Below are 21,809 nucleotides of genomic sequence, written 5' to 3' on the forward strand. Positions count from 1 at the left end.
TATGCTGATCTAGGCATCAAAATAAAGCTTAGTGTAAACATAGACCCCTGAGAAAACCTGGCATCGTTATCAGCAATTTTGCGTTGCTGACGATAAAAAGAAGCGCGTGAGGCAGGGCTTTGGTGACAGGTTTGATTTTCGCTTCGTCGACGCAAGTTCTCCCGTGCCGGGCGGCGATCTAAAAGCGGCGAGCGGCGAGTGTTTATGTAAGCCTGCCAAGACTGGAAGCCTCAGGCCGCCAGGCTAGTCCAGCACTTTACCAACCTCAGCACATTACCCGACCTCATTATTGCATACATCTCACGCAACGCAGTTCACTGTTTCGACCGTTCGTTGTACCAATTGACCGTTGGCGGAACGGTATGTCCTGTCTCTATATGTCAACTGGATAATTGACACTGATCCGAGCTTCGTAGATGCTGTCTCGCCAGGTTCTGTCGAGGCGCTTGCCTCAAACTGCCTCTCGCCTTGCCTTCCCCCGCGCCTCCTTCTCCCAAGCACGAGCTCTCCGAGCACAGGAAGAAAATGACGATCCTAATCTAGTATGAATTAAGGACATCTGATATCTACACACACGACTGACTCGGTTCCCTGCAGAATGGAAACTACCCCAACCCTCCCGCTATCAAGCGTTCATTCCGCGATCCCAACGGTGACTGGTGGGATAAACAAGAGCGACGCAACTTTGGCGAACCCGTGCACGAAGACAATGACATTTTGGGGGTTTTCAGCCCCGAGCAGTACACTCATGTTACGTCGAACAAGGCCCTCCTGTCCGTCGGGACATTCATTGTTGGCTTTCTCGGATTCTGCGGTCTAGTCAGCTTCTATTACCCAGATAAGCCGAGCGCTCCACGAACATTCCCGGATGGTCTCGAGAAGGAACTTGGTGGCTCTGGAGCTGTGGCGGTGAGTACTTGATCTAGATTGTATTCGGAGCTGTCTCTAACTGATACAATAGGCTCGTAAAACCGGCGAGGAAACATGGTGATGCTTTTCGCGAGTTTATATGTACATATAGCAGTTTTCTATCAACATCAAAGAAGTGTTTTGGTCGGCCTCTTGAGTTAATTCTGAGAAATAATACAAAGACAAATCGATACATGCATTTTTCTAGCCTCCTGGTTCTTCTCATATGTTCTTTCTATTTAGTTCAATGCTATCGATATCTTTTTGATTATTTCGAAGCTGTCTTTGTTTGTGGTATCCCTACTATCACATGAGGGATCAGCGTTAACACTACAGGAGAGATTACTAGGCAAATATGGGTGAAAGTCTTGCGAGTTCTTACCAGCCACGTAAACCCCGGGCATCCGTGTCTACCATCCGAAGGTGATAAACAGTTACAGCTTGAATACAGTAACTGTAGCTTGCCCCTAAAGAACGCTTCTGTTGGGTTACAGGTCTCGTGTTGTTATGTATATGAGAGGACCTAAGAACATAACAATAGTTGCTTTGGATGGGTAGTGCATTGCAATATTGAGGGTCAACGTGCCTAATAAGACTCTACAACATTGACATTAACTATTAACCAGGCTTCTCAATTGCTGGCTTGAAACGGCCCTCAAACTTAGTAGCTGTTTAATATATGGTAGTATTTAGCGAATATATATGTTCTTAGATTTCATCAAGATCTGTCCCTGATTGAGCACCATTGCAAAACCGCGCGTGTGAAAGTGAGTAATTACTGGATTTTCTAAGTAAATACAGCGTATATATGTAATCAATTAATCGACTTCCTGCACGCTGAACAAAGATGATTTCAATCTAAAAATAATACAAAATGTAATAGTGTTTCACAAACGCGGCCCACATGACCTGGAGATTTGCAAACGCCTTCTTGGCGGCCTAACCAGTGTTTGCATAGCCGCCAGGGTGGTCCGCCTCTTAGCTACGTCAGTGTGTTGTTTCAGAAATGACACCCCTCTTCAGTATTCAAACACGAACTCAACGAGCCAGAACTGAGAAGACCTGCACCGCCTGGAGATCGGATTCCGTCCACGGCTATCGATAATTCCCTGCAAATTCTTCTCTTTACACCGCTTTCTAGATTACGCCTGAAATCCAACGTCTCTGTGTTGTGTACCTCATGCTCTTCCAATCCCAAAAACATCTGCCGCCGAGTTTTGGGATAGGAAACCAGAAATAATTTGCTGAATCTCATGTCGACAGCCTCAACGCATTCTAGCGGTGGCAACCGCCGCCTGAATAGCCTGCAAAATGAAGCTCGACACTCGCACTCCCGCAGCCTGTCCAATTCTCGAAAGCGACTCTTGAACTCGACCGATGCCTATTCCTATGCGCTTCGAGTTGCTTATCTCGCACACTTGCTTCAACCACGAGCACGACGTACGCAAAAGACGCCGGGACAAAACAATCATGTTCGTCGATCTTCGTCATCGTTTCAAGACCTCCTAGGAGACTTCGTCCGGCTCAGAGATTCAAAAAGCACAAGGTTTCCGCATGGGTTCATATCAGAGTTGGAGAAGAGACTCACTGGGATATTGGTTGGAAAAGAAAGGCGAAAAGAATACCAAGATCGTGAGGTGGTGCGAACGTTTGCTATTTTCCTCAATGCCTTGAAAGAGCAGTCTTTCAAGAGACGCATGGAACAAGATCGCCGCGTGGAGGACCTTGTCTTGATATTTTTCTCGAATGCAACAAAGGAATTAGGAAAAGGCAAAGAGTCGAGCGACGATAGTTGGAGCCTCATGGTAGACCGGCACGTTGCGCTTTTCGTCCGTCTGATCACACTCATCCTCAAAGAGCAGGACTGGGCAAAGGATCGACCTGAACTGACTAGCAGGCTGGCAGTGTTGGAAAGCAAATTGTTAGCCCATGACCAGGATCTTGCCGATGGCAATGGACCATCTACAACCACCGAAATCATCGCCCCTATTAGCTACGATGTTAAAGACATGCCACTAGTGCAGTTTGTTTCGCGAATTTTCGGTACCAGCACATTTCAAGCCCAAGATGAAATAAACAGGAACAAAGGTGTATGGACAGAGAAAGCTGCTCTCCAAGACTTGAAAAATTATCAAGCACATTTGACCTTGAAGACTGGGAAGACTTTATCTCGGGATGACTTCCCTGACGATGAAGCCTACGAGGCATGGAAACGTGGTGAAGGGCCAGACCTTTCACAAATGATGTTGGCAATTGTCCAATCTAACCCTGAACTTGCAAAAAGTACACCGGGAAGTGCGCTACCGCAGTTCAATGCCTTGGCGCAGGATGCCTCAGGAAACGATTCTAACTTTGCGGAATTATCACAAACGTCGAGTAGATCGAACCGCATATCCTATGTCATTGACCAGCCTATTGATCTAAGCTCACTGTCCCTGACGGACGGTGCGGACCCGAACAGTATTTACACTTTTATACCATCTGATCCGCGATCACTCTACCGGGCAATCCTCTCGCGTGCTCTCATGTATGATATCCACGATCAGAAGCTGGAAGCCACGGAGGCAACATCTGAAGTTCCGTCCATGAAACTGCTTTCGAAACAATCGACAGAGCTTCTGAATGAAATATGCTTGCACTGGCGCATTCCAGCTTCTTCGCGAGTGGTTTTATTCCTTGATGTCATTCGGGAGAAGTTCATGGAGCAGAAGATTGACATTGAAACGGTCGATTCTGCATTTACGTTTGTAAAAGAAGCACCGGCGCAGGATGGGAAGAAACGAAACAACTTTGTGACGTCTGTGGTCTTCGATAGAAGTCGGTGGATTGTCCCTGATTCTGTCTTAATGCGCGAGCTTTTATGGGCTCTTCGCGAAGCTCTCTTGAGAGAGTTATATGAAGTGATGATGCACTGTTATGATCCGCAACCTCACCCTATTGGCCCGGTCATGTATGTGCTGGATCATCACGTTCGATCTGATCCTCATTTTGAAGAGACGCCGCATAAGTTTGAAGGATTTGCGAAATATGTCAGCGAAGGTCTTCATGACAAAGCCAAACAATGTTATCAGCGACTTCTTGACGAAAGCATCCCAGCTGATCAAGCAGAGTGGGAGGCATATCAAGTGACCCAGCTAGGAGATTCGATTATGAAGCTGGGAAAAAAGATTCAAAAGCGTTATAGGAACAATCCCGAGATTATGGGGTAAGAGGAATTTGTTCTTGCCATCTATGAAGCGAGTCAAAACTGACTATCTGGAACTGTAGGGTTAATCCACTGGACATATTGCTCAGTTGTGTGCTTCCAATGTACGCCAAGGATGCGCAGGACATTGTCATAAGACTCATGCAACGAGCGAAAGACCAAGGAATCGAAATTCCCGTAGAGGACGGTTTCGAGCTGTACAAAGGGTTTGCAGCAATCAGACGACTGCATAGAGATGCACTTCCTGGGTATGTTTGAGAAGTCTAATGCTAGCAATTATCGCTTATCAACACTTTAGGTCGCCATTCCCTGTCCCCATTGAAGATCTGCTTTCTACCTTTGTCTGGCAGTGGGTTCGTCAAGTGGATGATAAAATCATGGAATGGGTGGAACAAGCTGCTGCGAAGGATGCATATACCGTTCGCAGTGGAGAAACAAGTAATCTTCCAGAGGATGAATTGCGACACAGTGTTTCTGCAATTGATATTTTCCGTTCATTCAATCAAGTTGTCGAAGAGCTGGTAAATTTAGGGTGGGATGATGATTATCAATATGCCAAGTTCATGACTGCTCTTTCCAAGTCAATTGGACGAGGTATTGCCAAGTATTGTGAATTGCTTGAACAATCCTTCATCAAAGAGATGGATCGATTGTCACCAGATCAAGAAGCTTCTTTGGTTCAGAGTAGGCAAGAAAAGCTCATGCAGTTAGCCAAGGAGGCATGGAACTACAAAGAGAAGATTGAGCCCTTCCAATTTTTGACTGAGGTATGATTGTAGCCTAAGCATTGGTTTACGAAACTAAAATTTAACACAGTCACTTGTCAAATTGAACAACATTGAATACGCCATCGCTCAACTCGATAAGTTGGAAAAGGAGATCAATGTCGATGGCTGTGCAGATGCCATTGCGAAACACAGCCCTCCGATGACTCAGCAGAAGGTTCGTAAAGCAACTACATATGTTTTCACTGTCAAGATTGTCGAGGGAGAGGACCTGAAGGCTTGCGACATTGATGGTTGGAGTGACCCATATGTCGTTTTGACCGACGAGTACCAGAAGCGTATAGCCAAGACTCATATTGTTTACCGCAACTTGAATCCTCGATGGGACAGTTCGATCGACATCACGACCAAAGGACCCCTGAATATCATTGCTACGGTCTGGGATTGGGATGCCGTTGGCGACCATGATTATGTGGGACGCACGTCGCTTAAATTAGACCCAGCTCATTTTAGCGACTTTCTCCCAAGAGAATTCTGGTTAGATTTGGATACGCAAGGGAGAATTCTACTTCGTGTCAGCATGGAAGGTGAACGGGACGATATCCAATTTTACTTTGGGAAATGCTTCCGAACGTTGAAGCGGACTGAGAAGGAAATGACACGGAAGATTACCGAAAAGGTCAGGAATTCATTCTACAGTGCAGGTATATACATATATTAACATGAAAATAGCTCTCGGCATACATTAGTCACTCTCTTTCCCGGAGGGCTCTGAAGGCTTTACTTAACCGTGGCCTCACTATTTCCAGTTTCCTCACGCGCAGTCGGTCTGGAAATACATCGACCATGCCATCACAGGCGGAAATCGAACTAGCTTTAGACCCTCTCTTTACATATTTCAACGACAATTTTGCCATTATGGACAAAACGCTGACTTCGGAGGCGATGAAAATGGTGATGGCTCGTCTGTGGAAAGAAGTTCTGGTTACCATCGAGGGCTTACTCGTCCCTCCTCTTTCCGACAAGCCATCGCACCAGCGACCTCTCACGCAGCAGGAAGTCGATATCGTATCCAAGTGGCTGGAATTACTTCTAGTATTCTTCCAAGTTCCCGACGAAGTTACTGGAGAGGCAAACGGTGTATCGTTGGATATATTGAAGTCGCCCAAGTATCATGAGATTCAGTCTCTGAACTTCTTCTACTTTGAGCCTACCGACACACTCATACGTACATCTGAACGGATGGCATCCGCGACAGCAGCACGGCAGCAGTCGAACAAGGGCCGCCTCCCAGCTGCCACGGGATCAGGACACTTGGGTGGTTCGGGGATGCTGGGTGTACCAATGAAACGAGCCAAGAGCGTCATGTTCGTGAGAAACATTGGCACGATGCGCAAAGCCAAGGCGGAGAAATGGCGCGAGGCGCAGGCTGATCCAAACGACGATATGATTCTGCGGATTCTTCGTATGAGACCAGAAGCCGCCGGCTATCTCCGGGATCGTAGCCGCCAGAAGGAGAGGTTGGCGGCGGCGGCGGCAGCGGATGCGATTGTCAAGCAGAGTCTGATGGCGAGTAGTGGGGGGAGAATGACTGGTACGATAGGACGGCGATGAGCTGTATTATTTCATCATTTGACCTTTCTTTTCTTTTCTCTTTTTGTTGGTCAAGCGATAACTAGCGGTCTTATACCCATTACGACGTTGCCTTGGATTGAGCTCATATCAGCGTTTGTTTTATGTTTGTGGATATTGAGACAATTTCATGTAATCACTGATATTTACATTCAACACTCCATTCAATACCAGGACATTCTTCAACTTAATTACATAGAATTGCCTACACATGTAACATCACGTGTGTTAGCCAGGGGCTGCATATTGGAGTATGCTATAATTACAACGACAACTAAGCAGTTACATCAGCCTACATATTACTACAGAACGTACATGGACATGTACAGCGCACATGTCAAACGATCGCCGAGAAATAAGGGAAAAAAAGGTTTTCACCTTTCTGAAATTAGGATCTACTCGGTCTCAACCCCGGGAACTTGTTCCGAAGTTTCAGATCTGTTCATCATTTGCTTAGACAGGTAATGGGCCCTAATCAGCAGTAGGGGACCATGTATGGGGGTGTTCAAGCCATGCATTAGTTTAATGCAGATGTCGCTGTGAGTGGTGGTTGTGTGCCGGTGTTACATGTCGAGGCTTCGAGCACGTTGTAGTTTTTATTAATTAATTAAAACGTGTATTAATTAGCAGGGGTAATATTTTTTTATTTTTTTTGAAGAAAGGAAAAAGTTTTTTTTTTTCGGAGGAAAAGAAAAAAGAAAGACGATGAAACGGGTTACTTCTAGCACATGCACATGGATTCTACTTCGGTTAGCGTGGGTTTGAGCTAGCAAACTATGATACGTGACTTAAGGTACCAACCGACATATATAATAATAATAATAATGAAGGATTGTTATTTAGTATTTACTCGCATATCAATTCGCTGTAATTAACAAACGACTACGCTGTAAGCCACTCATTTAGCAGTGAATAAGATAGCGTGCAGCACATGGTATAATCAGCCCGAGTAATACCGCCACCAGACCCTGCCTTTTACTCAAATCAGAAGAGTACATGCAGAGTGCATGCTGCAAGGCCCAGGTTTGAAAGCATTAGCTCTTCGGGGGGAAGTCAACTTGCATATCCGGTGGATTTAGTCATGGCCAGGAGGATGCTTATGCATGCCCATGGGGGTAAATATTAATGGGGGTTTCGGGATAATTAAATCATGAAATAAATAGTAAAATATATAAATAAAGCAGACCGTTTTGAGATTGTGGTCTGCAATTTGGTGCGAATTTAAACGCATCTAGATAATTTCACACCACATTAAATACGAAGAGAGTCAATGTTCTCAATGTCGACTTGTGGAAAATTACCAGCACATTCACTGCTCAGAGAGTATAATAGGGTATTAGAGTATGGATGTCAGGTGGAGTAACAGTAAGAATTAGTATCGTCGACTAACCAACGCACAAGTGGGGAATTCATCGAAATACTTCTCCAGCTGGAAGCGGATGAGTACTACCAGGTTCGTGCGTCTGGGTAGCTTTGATTGGCCAATGCGACGTTTTTCGAATTGGGAAAGACGTGCAGTGACCAGGAAATGACGAAACTGTCGACCTCAGGTCAACGGGATTGATTTACGACAACAATGGTTTATCATCTAATAATATTTACTATTAGCGGTGATAGCGGGAGGACCGGACCGCGAGAAGTGGCTATCTCCCGCCCGCTGTCCGTGGTATGCGACTTGCGATCCTGTAATTAACTAATGGGCTCCATCGGGGGGGTGGAGCCGCCGCTCTTACTTGCTCTTACTTGCTCTGACTTGCTCTGTAAGAATCGCTGGACCAGTGAACCGACTGAAGCAGCCCGTTCCGACCTTCTTGCATGCGATATCGCGTTCTGACTCCAATATCTGACTCACAAGTCAATCCGGACGGGGCGAGGAGGATAGAAGCAGGATGACGTGTACATTCCTCGTCGCAATCAAAGCTATTTCGCCCGAAAGTCTGTGGTTCTCGAGACACCTGCTATGATGGCCTAGCAGAGTCTCTAGTAGTAATTAAACAATTAAACAATATCTAGTCGAATAGCACTAGAATTGCATCCAGAAATGGTCTGCACGTGCTGCCGTCAATCGAGAGCCCCTGATTTGCTCCGCCGGCATCAAGAAAAGATGCGAAAGAATAAACGAAGCACAGCTAGATATAAGAAGGAAACAGGTAGAAACGTTCGAGAAGGTCTGTCCAACTGAGCACGCATTCCAAAGGACTAAGGGCATGGCAGGGCAGGGTAGGGTAGTGTAAGATAGGGTAGGGCAAGGGCAAGGGCAAGGGCAAGGGTAAACACGAGGCGATGGCCGGGGAAGGACCGGGGAGCGCTAAGCTTAGTCGATACTAAACAGGCGCTAAATCGCATACGCCGAACTAGACACTCTGGATGGTTTGTCTTCGCTAGCCTCGAATTCAACGAGCATGAAGCATTACCCTGCTGCCCGTACTGTAGATCTGGCAAGACATATACCACATCTCCCCTCCCCAAAGCACAATCCCCATGAGAGCACGGCTAATGATATGGTCGTACGTAACGCCAAATACCATCTTCGATTGATGATCGCCTAAGCCGGGGTCGCTAAGGCGCGTCATACATCAGAGTTCTGAGGCTGCATGTCATCCTGGCATGACAAGGATAAAATTGCGCCATCGAACGCCTAGCCTGCCGCTAAAGCCAGCCAGACACGCATGCACGGCCGAGTATCTGTATTTGGTACGGTATGGTCACGTCACGTCACCGTATTATTCCCCTCGCTCCTGCTGTCTGCGGTTGGAGCAGCCGGAGCATCTCGCTATGCTCCGGCTGTACCTTCTCTTCTTCTTTGATTATATTTAACAATATTATGGCGACGGATGATTAATCATAATCAACAATGGACGACATTCGTCCCCCTCGCGACTGTCGACAGTGATCTCGATCTGCAGCGCTTGGGCCTTGTTCAACACTAATTAACTATCAACACCTTGGTCTCTTGGTGTCAATCGGCTAATTAGAGTTTGGGGACCATTGCGTCAAGCAGCTTCATTACCATTAAGTAGACCTCTCTACGCGTACTTATTTCTTATTCTGACCATATCCTGCATTGAGTAACAGTCACTCTGACCGTCTCGCAGCCCGTACTCCGGCGGAGACAGAGGCGAGAAGACAAGAGGGGCAGCATCATGTCACGATGGTGTCCACCGATCTCTATTAATTAGTCACTTGCATGTCATAACCCCATGCCGATCCCTCAACGTATCCCGTTAGTCGCACGCGCTCACATGCGAGTGATGATTTTTGATCAAGTCAGCGACCAAAAAGTGAGCCTAAACAAGGGTCCATCGGTATTGACTCATTTAGTGTTTGGAGAAAGCTTCTGCTGTTGCTGGATGTCAGACAAACCTGTCCGCGAGGGTCCGAGTTACCAGCGCTGATTGTGCTTACGGTCACGTTCGCTGTGAATGTTTGGTTCAGCCTTTGGTTTGGCTCAGCTGAGCGGGGAACTAATCCCTAGACGACCAAAGGGCAAAAAGTACAGAAAGAGACACCGAAAACATCGTCAACTAATTAAAATAATCTGTCCGAGTAAAGTACCTACTCTCCACGGACCACCGTTTTAATAAATGGCTGATAGGCTAGTAGGAGGCTACTGGCTTACTGACCTGCGTCTCGCCTGGTCTGATCGCCGCCAGGATCTGGACTATGTTAGCCTAGACTTGCCCACGCAGTGCCAGATTGTAATCATCAAGGCCGCAACGGGCAAACCTTTGGCCTTCGTGTGTGAATACGTATTAACCAATCAGCCGGCATGATGGGCTATCGAACGGGTCGCCCGGCTGACTATATCCGAGCACGAGCCTTAAAAACACCGCCAGTGAATAAAAATAGACGAAAAGGCAACAAGAAACAACCGACGAGCCGCACTGAGGTTGCGAGCGACGAATAGTATCGCTTTGATACATGTGACGCAGATTCACGAGGGACAGAGTAGCACCAGTGGGGCCACTGAGACGCTCATAACAAGCAGTATCGCCATCGAATGAGGAGCTCAAGGCGTCGCGTCTCGCTCTTATCATGTGTTTCACTCACGGCGACGTCTGCCGGACCTCGTTGGATGGAGGAGCATGGCGCACGAGCCTGGTGGTCGGCCGTACAGACTCAGTACGGGCCGATACAGCGTGCACGAAGACTGGTACCGATATGACCGAAGTTACATGGGCGACAGCAGGCTGCTAAGGGTTGCTAAGGGTTGCTAAGTACTTACTAACAGCAACTACCACGACTAAATAGAATAATAATACGAAGCCAACGCTCCACTGCGCTAATGCAGGCCGAGTGTTTTTGATTCTTGTGACTTTTGGCGCCTTAGCAGCAAGTCTTAGCGGCCTGCCCCAGTCTTCTCACGGCCTCTAGGCCTCTAAGCTCGGCGCTACGCCGCCCACTGCGGACTCTCCTCGACCACGACGCTCTCTTGTTTGTCAATGCCTCGTTGAGCTAGCTAGCTGCCTATGTACCTGCTCTCTGCGCCAGCGAACCAGCAGCGGGAGTCGTCCTGTCTAGGGCTGACCAATCCGGCCCTTTTCCGGTCTCCTCGGTTCGCTCGTGTCCATTGACTCACTGCTGCCGTGCTCTGTTCTACCTTGCGAAACGGGCAATGTGTCCGCTGGAACATGGCGGACGTAGCATCATCTTCATCCTCGCTGGTCCCTCAAGCGCCCGCCAGTCATCATCGTGAACCGTTGCCCGGGAGGGTCTTGGCCCCTGCTCGCATGTCACTCTACCTGGTCCCATCCGCGGCGGCAAAAGCCCCAGTCGACTAGCCACTTACCCACTCGTCCATTTCCCATCTAGATCCAGGACCCATGACGCGCGAATCTGCAAGAGACTGTTTTTGTCGAGAAACTCGGGAACCCTGGCGTATTCAAGCAGAAACCCATGTTCATGATTTTTTTTTCCCTTTCTCTTCTCTCTCTCTTCCCTGTGGGCTTTATCATTGCTGCCAGTTCCATGGCTTGACTCTTAAGTACTTACTTGGGTCTCGTTTCTCACTCCTCTTTTTATTTCCGTACTGAGGACGAGAGTCATGGACAATTACACGCGGCGGTGTTAAGCCTCAGTTCGTCATCTCCATCCTACCTCCATTTCTCACCACCAGCTGTGAGCAGCATCGGTTGTTTTGATTTTGCCAACAACCTATACATTCGCTTCTGTTAGCTCTCAGTGGCTCGAGCAGCAAATCTACTAGTTTCAAACGGATTCATAGGTGGCATAGTTGAAAGCTTCCACCAACAAAAAGACGAGTACAAAAATAGCTTGCAGATAACGACACCATAACATTTAATCATTTATGTGTCTGCTTGATCATTGGGTTTATTGCCACGTGAGGAAAATCGGTCGATGAGTGATATTTCTAACCAGGATTCTACCTGAGGACTCACATCGCAATGGCTTTCCCATTCATGAGAAGTTTTATTATGCTGTTGTTAGTAGCCTAAACTATGTTTACATTTCCAAACCTATCCGGCTCCATTCCTTCAAGCTATCACCTCCTATATTGATCCTTTTTAACTAACGATTATCCTCCTTCCCTCGACAGCCTCTACCGCTACTTACGACTAGTCATTAACTTGTGGTCGTTCTATACCTTCAAGCCCATCCCGATTCCAGAGAATCCCAGACTAACGGCGGAAGATGTGACCGTGATAGTGCCGACTCTAGAAGGATGCGGAGATGAATTGGTGGAAACAATTCGTACTATCCTTGATAACCGGCCTGCGGAGCTTCTCCTAGTAACCATCGAAGCCAACCGCAAGAAAGCCGAGAAGATGCTGTCTGCCATGCCTGCTTTCAACTCCAGGGTTCGCTTGTTCACTGTCACCCACCCCAACAAGCGGCGACAGATGACCCGGGCTATTCCAGAGGTGCGAACTGCTATTACTATATTTGCCGACGATGATGTGAGCTGGCCGTCCACCGCATTGCCGTGGATATTGGCACCGTTTGATACGGACGACCGCTATGGCGGTGTCGTAACATGCCAGCGGCTACGTCGAGCTGTCAACCCCACTTTCTCCGAACGCATATGGGGTTTTCTTGGGGCTCTGTATCTGGAACGTCGCAACTTTGACTGTGCTGCCACTACTCACATTGATGGTGGCGTTCCTTGCCTTTCCGGCCGAACAGTTGCCTATCTTACTAAAATTTTGCAAGAGGATGGCTTTACCAATGCTTTCACAAACGAGGAATGGTGGTTCGGCAAGTACCAGCTCAATGCAGATGATGACAATTTTATTACTCGCTGGATGGTCTCTCATGGATGGGAAACATACCTTCAATACCATCCCGAAGTCGAAGTCAAGACCACGCTTGAGAATAACCCGAAATTCCTTAAGCAGTGTGCTCGATGGTCTCGAAGCAATTGGCGCAGCAATTTGACCAGCATGTTCAGCGAATGCCATATCTGGTAGTAAGTACTATTTTTACTTGGTTTTCTTGTATTTTTCTTTACTGTCCTTGTCCCACCTCAAGACAGAAATTTATCACATGTTTGTACGTGTTGGGTGCGATGCATGACATCTGCATGGGTACTGTTGACGCATTGCACTCGTTATGTTATAACGCTGGTCCTTCCGGTTGGACCGGGCTTTGCAATCTGCTTTTCTTTTTCCCTTTTGGCGCGTTATGCCCGGGTGGGGAATGCCCAGTATAGCCCGGTTAGGCATGACACATTAAACTAGAAAAGAAACACCATGTTATATGGACGACGCTAACTAGGGGCTGCGTTACATACAGCCGGCAGCCATGGAGTACGTATGCGGTCCATCTCACGACGCTTTCGCCTCCTGCTCTTCTGGGCGACCTGCTTCTCGTCTACCTGTGCCACAAGGCCACCGAATACTGGGATGGGGACTCGCATTCGCTAGCAATGCGCGCTTTATATAGCTGGATGTTACTCAGCAAGTTTATCAAACTTCTCGGACACTACATTCGATACCCCGTTGACGTTTTAATGCTGCCGATCTCTATTCTCTTCGGCTACTTCCACGGGGCAATCAAGATCTACGCTGTGCTCACACTTAATGTAGTAAGTGTAATTTTCCGTCTCTGTTGCGTCCGTTGAATCGCGTTCTTTTTTCTTTTTTCTTTCTTTTTTGTTTTGCCTCCCGCCCCTTATCAACGGTTTGTCCCTTCACGCATTATTTCCGATACTGCCTGGTGCTGTGATTTGTGATGCCATTTTCACCGAGGGGCAAACGAAGCTGCAGGCTGCAGGGGCCTCGCGGCTAGACTCTAGAGTGCTTTAGGGCTTCGCAGGGGGCGGCCTAGGCCCGGCTGCCCAGGCTTAGCAGCACTAATCGCCGACTAACCCTCCGCCCGCTGCCCTCAGTGCCCCCCTCCCTCCTCCGATACTCTCACACTCCAACTGCCTTGGGCCAATGCGCGTTCGTTGTTTCCCCGCTCTCAAGCCCCGATTGATTATTAGCCCTGCAACACTACGCAAGTACCTTCCCACCATCCTCTTTCGTGTCTCGTCGAGCTGCCAGCCTTGTCGCCATGGCATCATGTTGGTTTTGGTGTTGCCGTGTCTCGTCACGTTTCATCTTTTTCAATTTTTTGCGGCTCTTTGTCGACGATTTCGTTGGATTTGTTGCAATCAACCCTGGTGAAATCTAAGCCTTGAGCAAGCCGGATCAGAGCGGCCGGAGATACTTCCACACATTACGTATTTCATGGCGGTTGCTGATATCCACTTCGCCGGTGTGATGATTCAGTCCGTTTCACAGACTATCCCGAGTCAAGCTTGGCTCATATCACCATCAACATTAGTCCCACATGTCTTTTATTTACCGTTATGAAACCTCCAGTCGAGTTGATCTAATCATTTATTTTTACAGACTACATGGGGAAGCAGAGAAGGCGCTGATGCCAATGACTCGGAGCGCATGAGAAAGCGATCCGATATCGAGCGTCAAAAGCAGAACCAACGGCTTAACTTATTTGTCTAAATCAGGCATGGCAGGTTCTATATTGGTTCTAGACAGACTGCAGCCGACCGGCGACTGATGATTGCGCTTGTCATCATCTAATCCGTACTCGCCAGCCACAGTCCAGGTACTAATTTCAACACCATGAGCTAGCCATACATTCAATTAGTCAAAGAACAAATATCTACACCTACGAACATCTCTCCCCTTTTCCTCTTTTACGATGCCATGAATCATGTTTTGACTTGCACTTATTAGCTTTTGTGTCATTAAAGGGTTCGCTGATCTGCAGTATTTCCTGGTTCTATCATCATTTTCACGAGCCTTGTCAACTTACTGTTTAGTTCTTGCCGTTTTTGCTGCCATTTGAGCCAGCTATTTCTGCCGTGTGTTTAAAAAGTTGGACCCTATATTGCATCTACTCGATTCGATTCGCTTGGATTCGCCACAAGTGCGCTTCCAATGACGGCCACAGCTGGGAAAGACAGCACCGCTGCACTGCCGAAAAGATCCCTTGAGCGTTTCTGCGTCAGATAGTTGGTCATTACCTTCTATTTTTAATTTTGGCAATTGGTCAAAAGTCATGCGTGTAACAGTATCAAAAGCATTTTTCTCGCTTCTTGTGACAGTAGCGGCTTAGACAAGAAGAGTGACTGGGAGGCTATTTGTCTTTTTGCATATATATTTTGTCAATTCTCAAGCCTGTGATTCGCACTTCAGGTTTGTTTTGCTTTTCTTTTTCGTTCCACAGATCATTAATCAATAATGTGATGAATTGGTATGTTGCGCATAACTTCATCAAGCAGACGTCTATGTTAGTATTGAGTTAATGAGTAAATTCCATTTTCGGCTCGATTTCATTCTTGCATCACCTAGTTGGTATAAACATCCCAAAATCAATCAGCATTTGAAAAAATCGAGCATCAAAATCATGTCGATACCCGTCTTCTGATTGGCTGGAGCGGATATAGACGAGAGAAAAGGCGGTGGCAACCGGCAATTCAATATCAGCAGTTTCTCGATCAACCATTCATTTCTACTCAACCTTCACATCTTCTTCTCTTAAAAATAAAGTCATGATGAGAAAGGTACCTTCGTGGGCTGTCACAGCTCTCTCATCACCACGAAATAGTATTTCCAGCCAAACATCCCCATCGTTCCGTTGCTTTCATTGCTCCCCAAAGACATGGGCCATTGCTCACCCCATCACCGCACATGGACCGCCTCCTAGAGCTCCGAAGCCAGCACCTGAGTTCGGTGAGCGAGTGGAAAGACGCAAAAAACAGGAACAATCGATCCAAGAGGGACAGAATACAAATTCGCAGGCTTCGCAGGCGAAATATCCGCTCAAGAAGCGATTTTGGAAGTATGTAAATGTGAAGGAGTCACCTGGTAAGAAAGTCCATATTGAGATCTTTACTCTTTCTCTTCTGTTAAATGGCTAACGTCTTACGTATAGATGGATATCAAGTGCTTTTAGATACTCGTCCAGTTCGCAGCCCTATGAAGACCGTCATTACAATCCCGAACTCCAAGCGCCACCTCGCCGAAGCTATTGCTCTCGAATGGGATCTTCTAACCTCTGCGCAGCAAGCGCTGAAACACCATTTAATCCCGCTCACATCCCTGACGACGCGTGCGACTGACATTGTCCGAGAAGACGGCTTGGGCGAGGGGAGAATCAGAAAGGAAATCGTGACCACTGCGATGCGCTATCTACAAACAGACACCCTCTTATGCTGGGTACCGGAAAAGAAGCTACATGATCCAGATCCAGTCAACGGTGTACTGGAGAGTGATACTGCTCAGCAAGAAAGCTTGCGCACTCGTCAAATGAAAGCTGCACAAGAAGTCATCGGCTTCCTCACCCAGACCATATGGCCTGGCGTTGAGATTAAACCTGTTCTTGACGAGGATAGCATCATTCCGACGTCGCAGAGCGAGTCTACGGTTAATGTTATCCGGGAATGGATTACTGCTCTCCCTCCCTATGAGATTGCAGGCCTGGAGAGAGCGATTCTTGCCAGCAAGAGCTTGCTGGTTGCAGTGCGGTTAATTGTCGAATGGGGCGAGCATTTTGGCGATGTCCAACCTGCTCAGAAGACGAAGGCGTTTGGTGTCGATGAGGCTGCTGAGGTATCGAGTCTCGAGGTGACTTACCAGACGGATATGTGGGGAGAGGTCGAAGATACGCATGATGTTGACCGAGAAGATCTTCGGAGGCAACTCGGAAGTGTTATTCTCCTGATTAGTGGAGATAGAAGGTAGTGCGATAGCTAGAAGTATTGTAAATATATCTACATAGAATTATAATCGAGAATAGCGCTGGTTATTCTTATTTTATGGCGCTAAAAGCTGAAGTTTGAGATATATATATGATGGCGAGATTGGGCCGAGTCGATGACGTCCAACAATCGACCAAGCTCACTATTAATATTATCATGATCACAGTCACCACGAATTAATATTGCAAAGGCCGTTATGGGGTAATGTTAGGGAGTCTGTGCTCGCTCGTGCTCCCATGGTCTCATTGGCATCGATTAGTGGATCGACAGCCCGCCCCGAAATCAAGTCCGGTCCAAGATCTACAAGTCGTCCTCGCCTACCTTAGTGCTCTCTTCTCATTCAATTTGGTACTATTCTTTTGCGTACATTGTTCCTCCCACAACATTCAGTGATAACGGAGCGCCATTCTTCTGGTGGCATGCTGGTGCTCGGAAAATGACAGAACGGAGCGAGGGGTGAGTTTCTCCGCATTCTGTAAACATGGCATATTCGCAGTCGGGCAGTACGCAACGCTGAACAGCAAGTTGGTGATTGGTGTTCTTTCCAATCAACGGCAATACGGCACCTTCTCTCACTCACTCCCTCTGTTTGTCCTCTTTCGATGAGATGGAAGCTTGTTATTGCCGAGCCACCTGTCTGCTAGTACAACGCCGCTCCCTACCCCCTCTTGCACGCAATTGCATCCCGGATGGGAACCGCGTTTTTGGATGTCCATACAGAATACTAACATGATTTCCAACCCTAGTCACCACAAGCGATCCAAGAGTTACTTGGCGCGTTCCATCCTTCATCGCGACAAGTCGAAGGGCGAACCCCAGGATGATGGTAGTGACCGCGGTGGCGCAGAAAGTAGCTCACCAACATCCACAGTCGCATCCTCGTCGTTCGCCGACCCACCGATCGCTCGCAAATCCTCTCTATCGCTGAACAGGATCCGGAGCAGTAAGAAAGTTCCCGCCATGACGGAAGATCCAGACACGTCGCCAAATGCGTCCGGCAACATTTCGTCGCCACCAGGTGGTGCGGATAGCCCCGAGAAGGCAGGCTCTATCAAAGGCGCTGAACCTGTGACGTCGATTGAACAGTCGGTGAGAGCGTTTCGTCTCTTTGAGATTTTGCGTAGTGGCGATACCACTGCTATTTCAAAGGCTATCAGGGAGGCCAAGGAGCAAGGAGCGGGAACAGCGTCATCAGGGACAACGATTCTTCACCTCGCGATCCAATGTGCAGAACCGCAGGTCGTGGAATATGTTCTGGCAAGCGGGGCTGGGGTTGATATCAATGCTCGTGATCGCGAAGGAAATACCCCGCTGCATCTAGCCTCGCAGTTAGGTCGAGATGCCGTTGTCAAAGCATTGCTTGAACAGTCACAGATCGATGACTCTGTGGTTAACTACCGGGGTCAGACAGCACTTGATTTGTCCCGTACCCCGGATATTTTTGAGCAATTACAACTGGCGCGTTCCATCTTTATCGATACGAAGATAAAGCAGATTCAGGATCTGGTCATTCGGTCTGATTACGATACTCTAGGGAAGCTTCTTGAAGAACCGCGAGTGCAGGGAAGCGTTGATGTTAATGCCCTGGAACTCGTTACTGATACGGTGACCGCTCAGTCAGGAGGAACTTTACTACACGAGGGTGCAAGGAAAAAGGACACATCTCTAATCCAGATCCTACTGATGCACGGAGCTGATCCGTTCCGACGTGACAAGAAAGGGAAGCTCCCTCAGGACGTTACCAAGGATGACAAGACAAGAGCTATTGTTAAGAAGTCTCCGGCTGCTGTTATAGCGCAACGTGGAATTCAAGAGCGAGCTATTCTGGGAAATAGTCACTCTGGGGCGGCCAGTTCCAACAGAGCTGCGAGTTTGGAGGTCACAATAGCTGGAAAGGATGCTAGGGAGATGAAAGGTTATCTGAAAAAATGGACGAATTATACGTCAGGGTTCAAGCTGCGTTGGTTTGTCCTTGAAGATGGTGTCTTGAGCTATTACAAACATCAGGGTGAGTTTAATCTGTTGAGTATGATACCTTCGGGCTAATATTATGTCGTTAGATGATGCCGGCTCTGCTTGTCGAGGTGCCATTAGCATGCGAATCGCAAAGCTACACATGGACGCACAAGACAAGACCCGATTCGAAATACAGGGCAAATCCTCTGTCAAATACCATTTGAAAGCAAATCATGTGGTTGAGGCTAAACGATGGTTTTGGGCACTCAACAATGCCATTCAGTGGGCAAAAGACGAGGCAAAGGAAGAGGAGAGAAGAAAAACTAAGGACGCAGAGGCTCTCCAGGCGAAACTACACCAAGTCGAAAGCCGTGCTTCGGAATCTCACGGCGAAGCTAATTCTTCTCCCACACCTAGGCTTAACACTAAAGGACTTGTTCCAACCCCAAAGTCTACCACAAGCTTTTCAAGGGTGAGCACACACACATCGCGTACTGTGCCTGAACCAGGTCTCGGAGATGACGAAACATCTGCATATGACTCTTACGCCCAGAGTGTCACACAGACTGATACCAATCGAAACGTCGGTCAGCCGACCGGGATCGACGACGATGTTGAATATGATGACTTCAATGACTACGCGTCTAGCCGTGATATCCAACCAGCCAACAAGGACGCCTTTTACATCACCGCCCAATCCGCAAAACTACAGCTTGATCTTCTTTCTAATGTTTCGTCATCCCTTCAAAATGAAAAGAAAAACAACCCCGAACTTCCTGTGTCTGACCCAGCGGTTGATCGGGCATTGACTGCTTATGACTCTGCCGTGAACAGCCTGAATGGTCTTTTGGCCAATCTAATGAAGATATCAAGGGACCGGGATGCCTATTGGCAGTTCCGTCTCGATAGAGAGACCGACACGCGTAAGATGTGGGAAGATAGCATGGCTCGAATCGTTCAAGAACATGAAGAGCTCCAAAACAAGGTTGGGGAATCTGAAGAAAAGCGCAGGCGGACAAAGAAGGCCCTTAAAGAGGTTCTGGAAAACTCGTCCGGACTGGACAATTCACGAGGATCTCCTGCGCAATTCGATGAGAAGACAGATGTTGGAGAGCATATTGTGGAAGACGGACCGGAAATTGCTGCTACTACTGAAACCACGCATACAAGGCGTGAAAGTTTGTCTGCGAAAAGACAAAGCCTGCCCGATTTTGCGGAATTGGCAGAATCTGATTCTGATGATGAGGTTGAATTCTTTGATGCCATCGAATCTGAAGAAGTGGATGTTCAGAAATTGGCTGTCAGTGAAATTTTGACAGAGAAGCAACCGATAGATAATGGTGCAGCTGATTTGCGCTCTGCGAAGCTTACTGCCATCACCCCATCCTTCAAGGGCTATGAAGAACCTGTCAGAGAGAGGCTGAAGATGGACAACGACGACAGGCCCAAGATATCTCTCTGGGTAAATCATCCCATGAATGCATTTTGTTTTGATGAATATGAATTTACTAACATGTTTTCTTTAGGGTATTCTCAAGTCAATGATTGGTAAAGACATGACAAAGATGACACTACCAGTCTCATTCAACGAGCCCACCTCGCTTCTTCAGCGTGTTGCAGAGGATATGGAATACGCGGATCTCCTAGATATTGCGTCTGACCGTCCTGGTTCCTTAGAACGGCTGCTATATGTAGCTGCCTATGCCATCAGCGAGTATGCGTCTACCATTGGGCGTGTGGCAAAGCCTTTCAATCCTCTCTTAGGTGAGACTTTTGAATACGTGCGACCAGATAAAAACTATCGCTTCTACGTCGAACAAGTCAGCCATCATCCACCGATCGGTGCTGCTTGGGCTGAATCGCCAAAATGGGAATACTATGTATGAGAAAGCCTTACTATTCTGTCATTGCTTGTGTTGATACTGACTTTTTACAGGGTGAATCGGCTTTGAAATCCAAGTTCTATGGGAAATCTTTTGATATTAATTTGTTGGGAACTTGGTTTTTGAAGCTGCGTCCTATTACCGGCGGCGAGGAACTCTACACATGGAAGAAGGTTACATCGTCGGTCATCGGTATTATTACAGGAAATCCCACCGTAGATAACTACGGACCTATGGAAGTGAAGAACTGGACGACCGGTGAAGTCTGCTACCTGAACTTCAAAGCTCGTGGGTGGAAAGCATCATCTGCATACCAAGTCGCGGGCAAAGTAGTCGACGCCGAGGGAGTCACCAAATGGAGTATTGGCGGCCGATGGAATGACAAAATCTTTGCTCGGCCAGCTTCTGCCCCCGAAGGAAGCTTTTCTGAAAACGACGAGTCCGCCAAAACCACTCTCTTGTGGCAGGCCAATATCCGGCCTCCTGGAATCCCATTTAACCTGACTCCATTCGTGATAACCTTGAACGCGATCCCCGACAGCCTCCGTGCACACCTTCCACCCACTGATACTCGACTCCGTCCTGATCAGCGAGCCATGGAGGACGGAGAGTACGATTTCGCGGCGACGGAGAAACACCGTGTTGAAGAGAAGCAGCGAGCCAAACGAAGAGAGCGAGAAAGAACAGGCGAAGAATTCTCTCCAAAGTGGTTCAAAAGGGCTAAATGTCCAATTACTGGTGAGGAATACTGGCAATCCACAGGCGATTATTGGAAATCCAGAAATGCAGGCGATTGGAGTGCCTGTGATGACATTTTCTAAGCTGCTACTCTGCTTACTCTCCAGAGAGTGTTTATTGGGGTGTCTGTATATGCCAGTATAGAATGATCGCGTCGCTCGGTAGTATTTTTTTGTATGAAAGTTTATTATTCTTTATAGATTATTACCTGCATACAATAGTTATCATTATTCTATCGATACATATTGTTTTCACTAAGTCCTTTGCTATGTTTATAGCGTAGCTATCACGTGGTAAGTCATCGGTGTCAGGTTTTTCAATATAATGCCTTTCTGAGCGGTATCACAAAGCGGCTTTGAATGATAGTTATAGAATAACTTCTCCAATACTGCTTCCTTCGTTGTATCGCCAACTTTGACAATTCTAGGCGTTTTCCGAAGCTTCACAAACATCGAATTGTAGTTGCAAATATGGCAATCAGTGCCGGCGTCATATATGAAGCTTTTTCTCATTCCATCGTCTGACATGAC

The 21,809-nt window shown here is 47.4% G+C and overlaps 4 protein-coding genes across 4 annotated transcripts; all 4 read left to right on the top strand.

Moving 5' to 3' along the window:
* Positions 1 to 416: 416 nt before the first annotated feature.
* Positions 417 to 991, top strand: BGW36DRAFT_304485 (uncharacterized protein; the record flags this gene model as incomplete). The annotated part of the gene is made up of 3 exons (XM_046211976.1): positions 417 to 542; positions 598 to 909; positions 962 to 991. The coding sequence occupies 3 exons, from the start codon at positions 417 to 419 to the stop codon at positions 989 to 991; spliced, it is 468 nt and encodes a 155-aa protein (XP_046068426.1).
* A 924-nt stretch (positions 992 to 1,915) lies between these two features.
* On the top strand, positions 1,916 to 6,660 carry BGW36DRAFT_327187 (C2 domain protein). Its single transcript, XM_046212748.1, has 5 exons — positions 1,916 to 4,114; positions 4,177 to 4,362; positions 4,413 to 4,881; positions 4,931 to 5,518; positions 5,572 to 6,660. The coding sequence occupies exons 1-5, from the start codon at positions 2,163 to 2,165 to the stop codon at positions 6,451 to 6,453; spliced, it is 4,077 nt and encodes a 1,358-aa protein (XP_046068427.1). The 5' UTR covers positions 1,916 to 2,162; the 3' UTR covers positions 6,454 to 6,660.
* Positions 6,661 to 11,876: 5,216 nt separating this feature from the next.
* On the top strand, positions 11,877 to 14,438 carry BGW36DRAFT_304312 (putative polysaccharide synthase Cps1; the record flags this gene model as incomplete). The annotated part of the gene is made up of 4 exons (XM_046211957.1): positions 11,877 to 11,914; positions 12,029 to 12,898; positions 13,225 to 13,516; positions 14,328 to 14,438. The coding sequence occupies 4 exons, from the start codon at positions 11,877 to 11,879 to the stop codon at positions 14,436 to 14,438; spliced, it is 1,311 nt and encodes a 436-aa protein (XP_046068428.1).
* A 942-nt stretch (positions 14,439 to 15,380) lies between these two features.
* Positions 15,381 to 16,810, top strand: BGW36DRAFT_387616 (putative mitochondrial molecular chaperone). Its single transcript, XM_046217141.1, has 2 exons — positions 15,381 to 15,809; positions 15,877 to 16,810. The coding sequence occupies exons 1-2, from the start codon at positions 15,494 to 15,496 to the stop codon at positions 16,683 to 16,685; spliced, it is 1,125 nt and encodes a 374-aa protein (XP_046068429.1). The 5' UTR covers positions 15,381 to 15,493; the 3' UTR covers positions 16,686 to 16,810.
* The last annotated feature ends 4,999 nt before the right edge of the window (positions 16,811 to 21,809 follow it).

This window comes from Talaromyces proteolyticus (assembly GCF_021365285.1).
Source record: "Talaromyces proteolyticus strain PMI_201 chromosome Unknown BGW36scaffold_11, whole genome shotgun sequence".
Taxonomy (NCBI): domain Eukaryota; kingdom Fungi; phylum Ascomycota; class Eurotiomycetes; order Eurotiales; family Trichocomaceae; genus Talaromyces; species Talaromyces proteolyticus.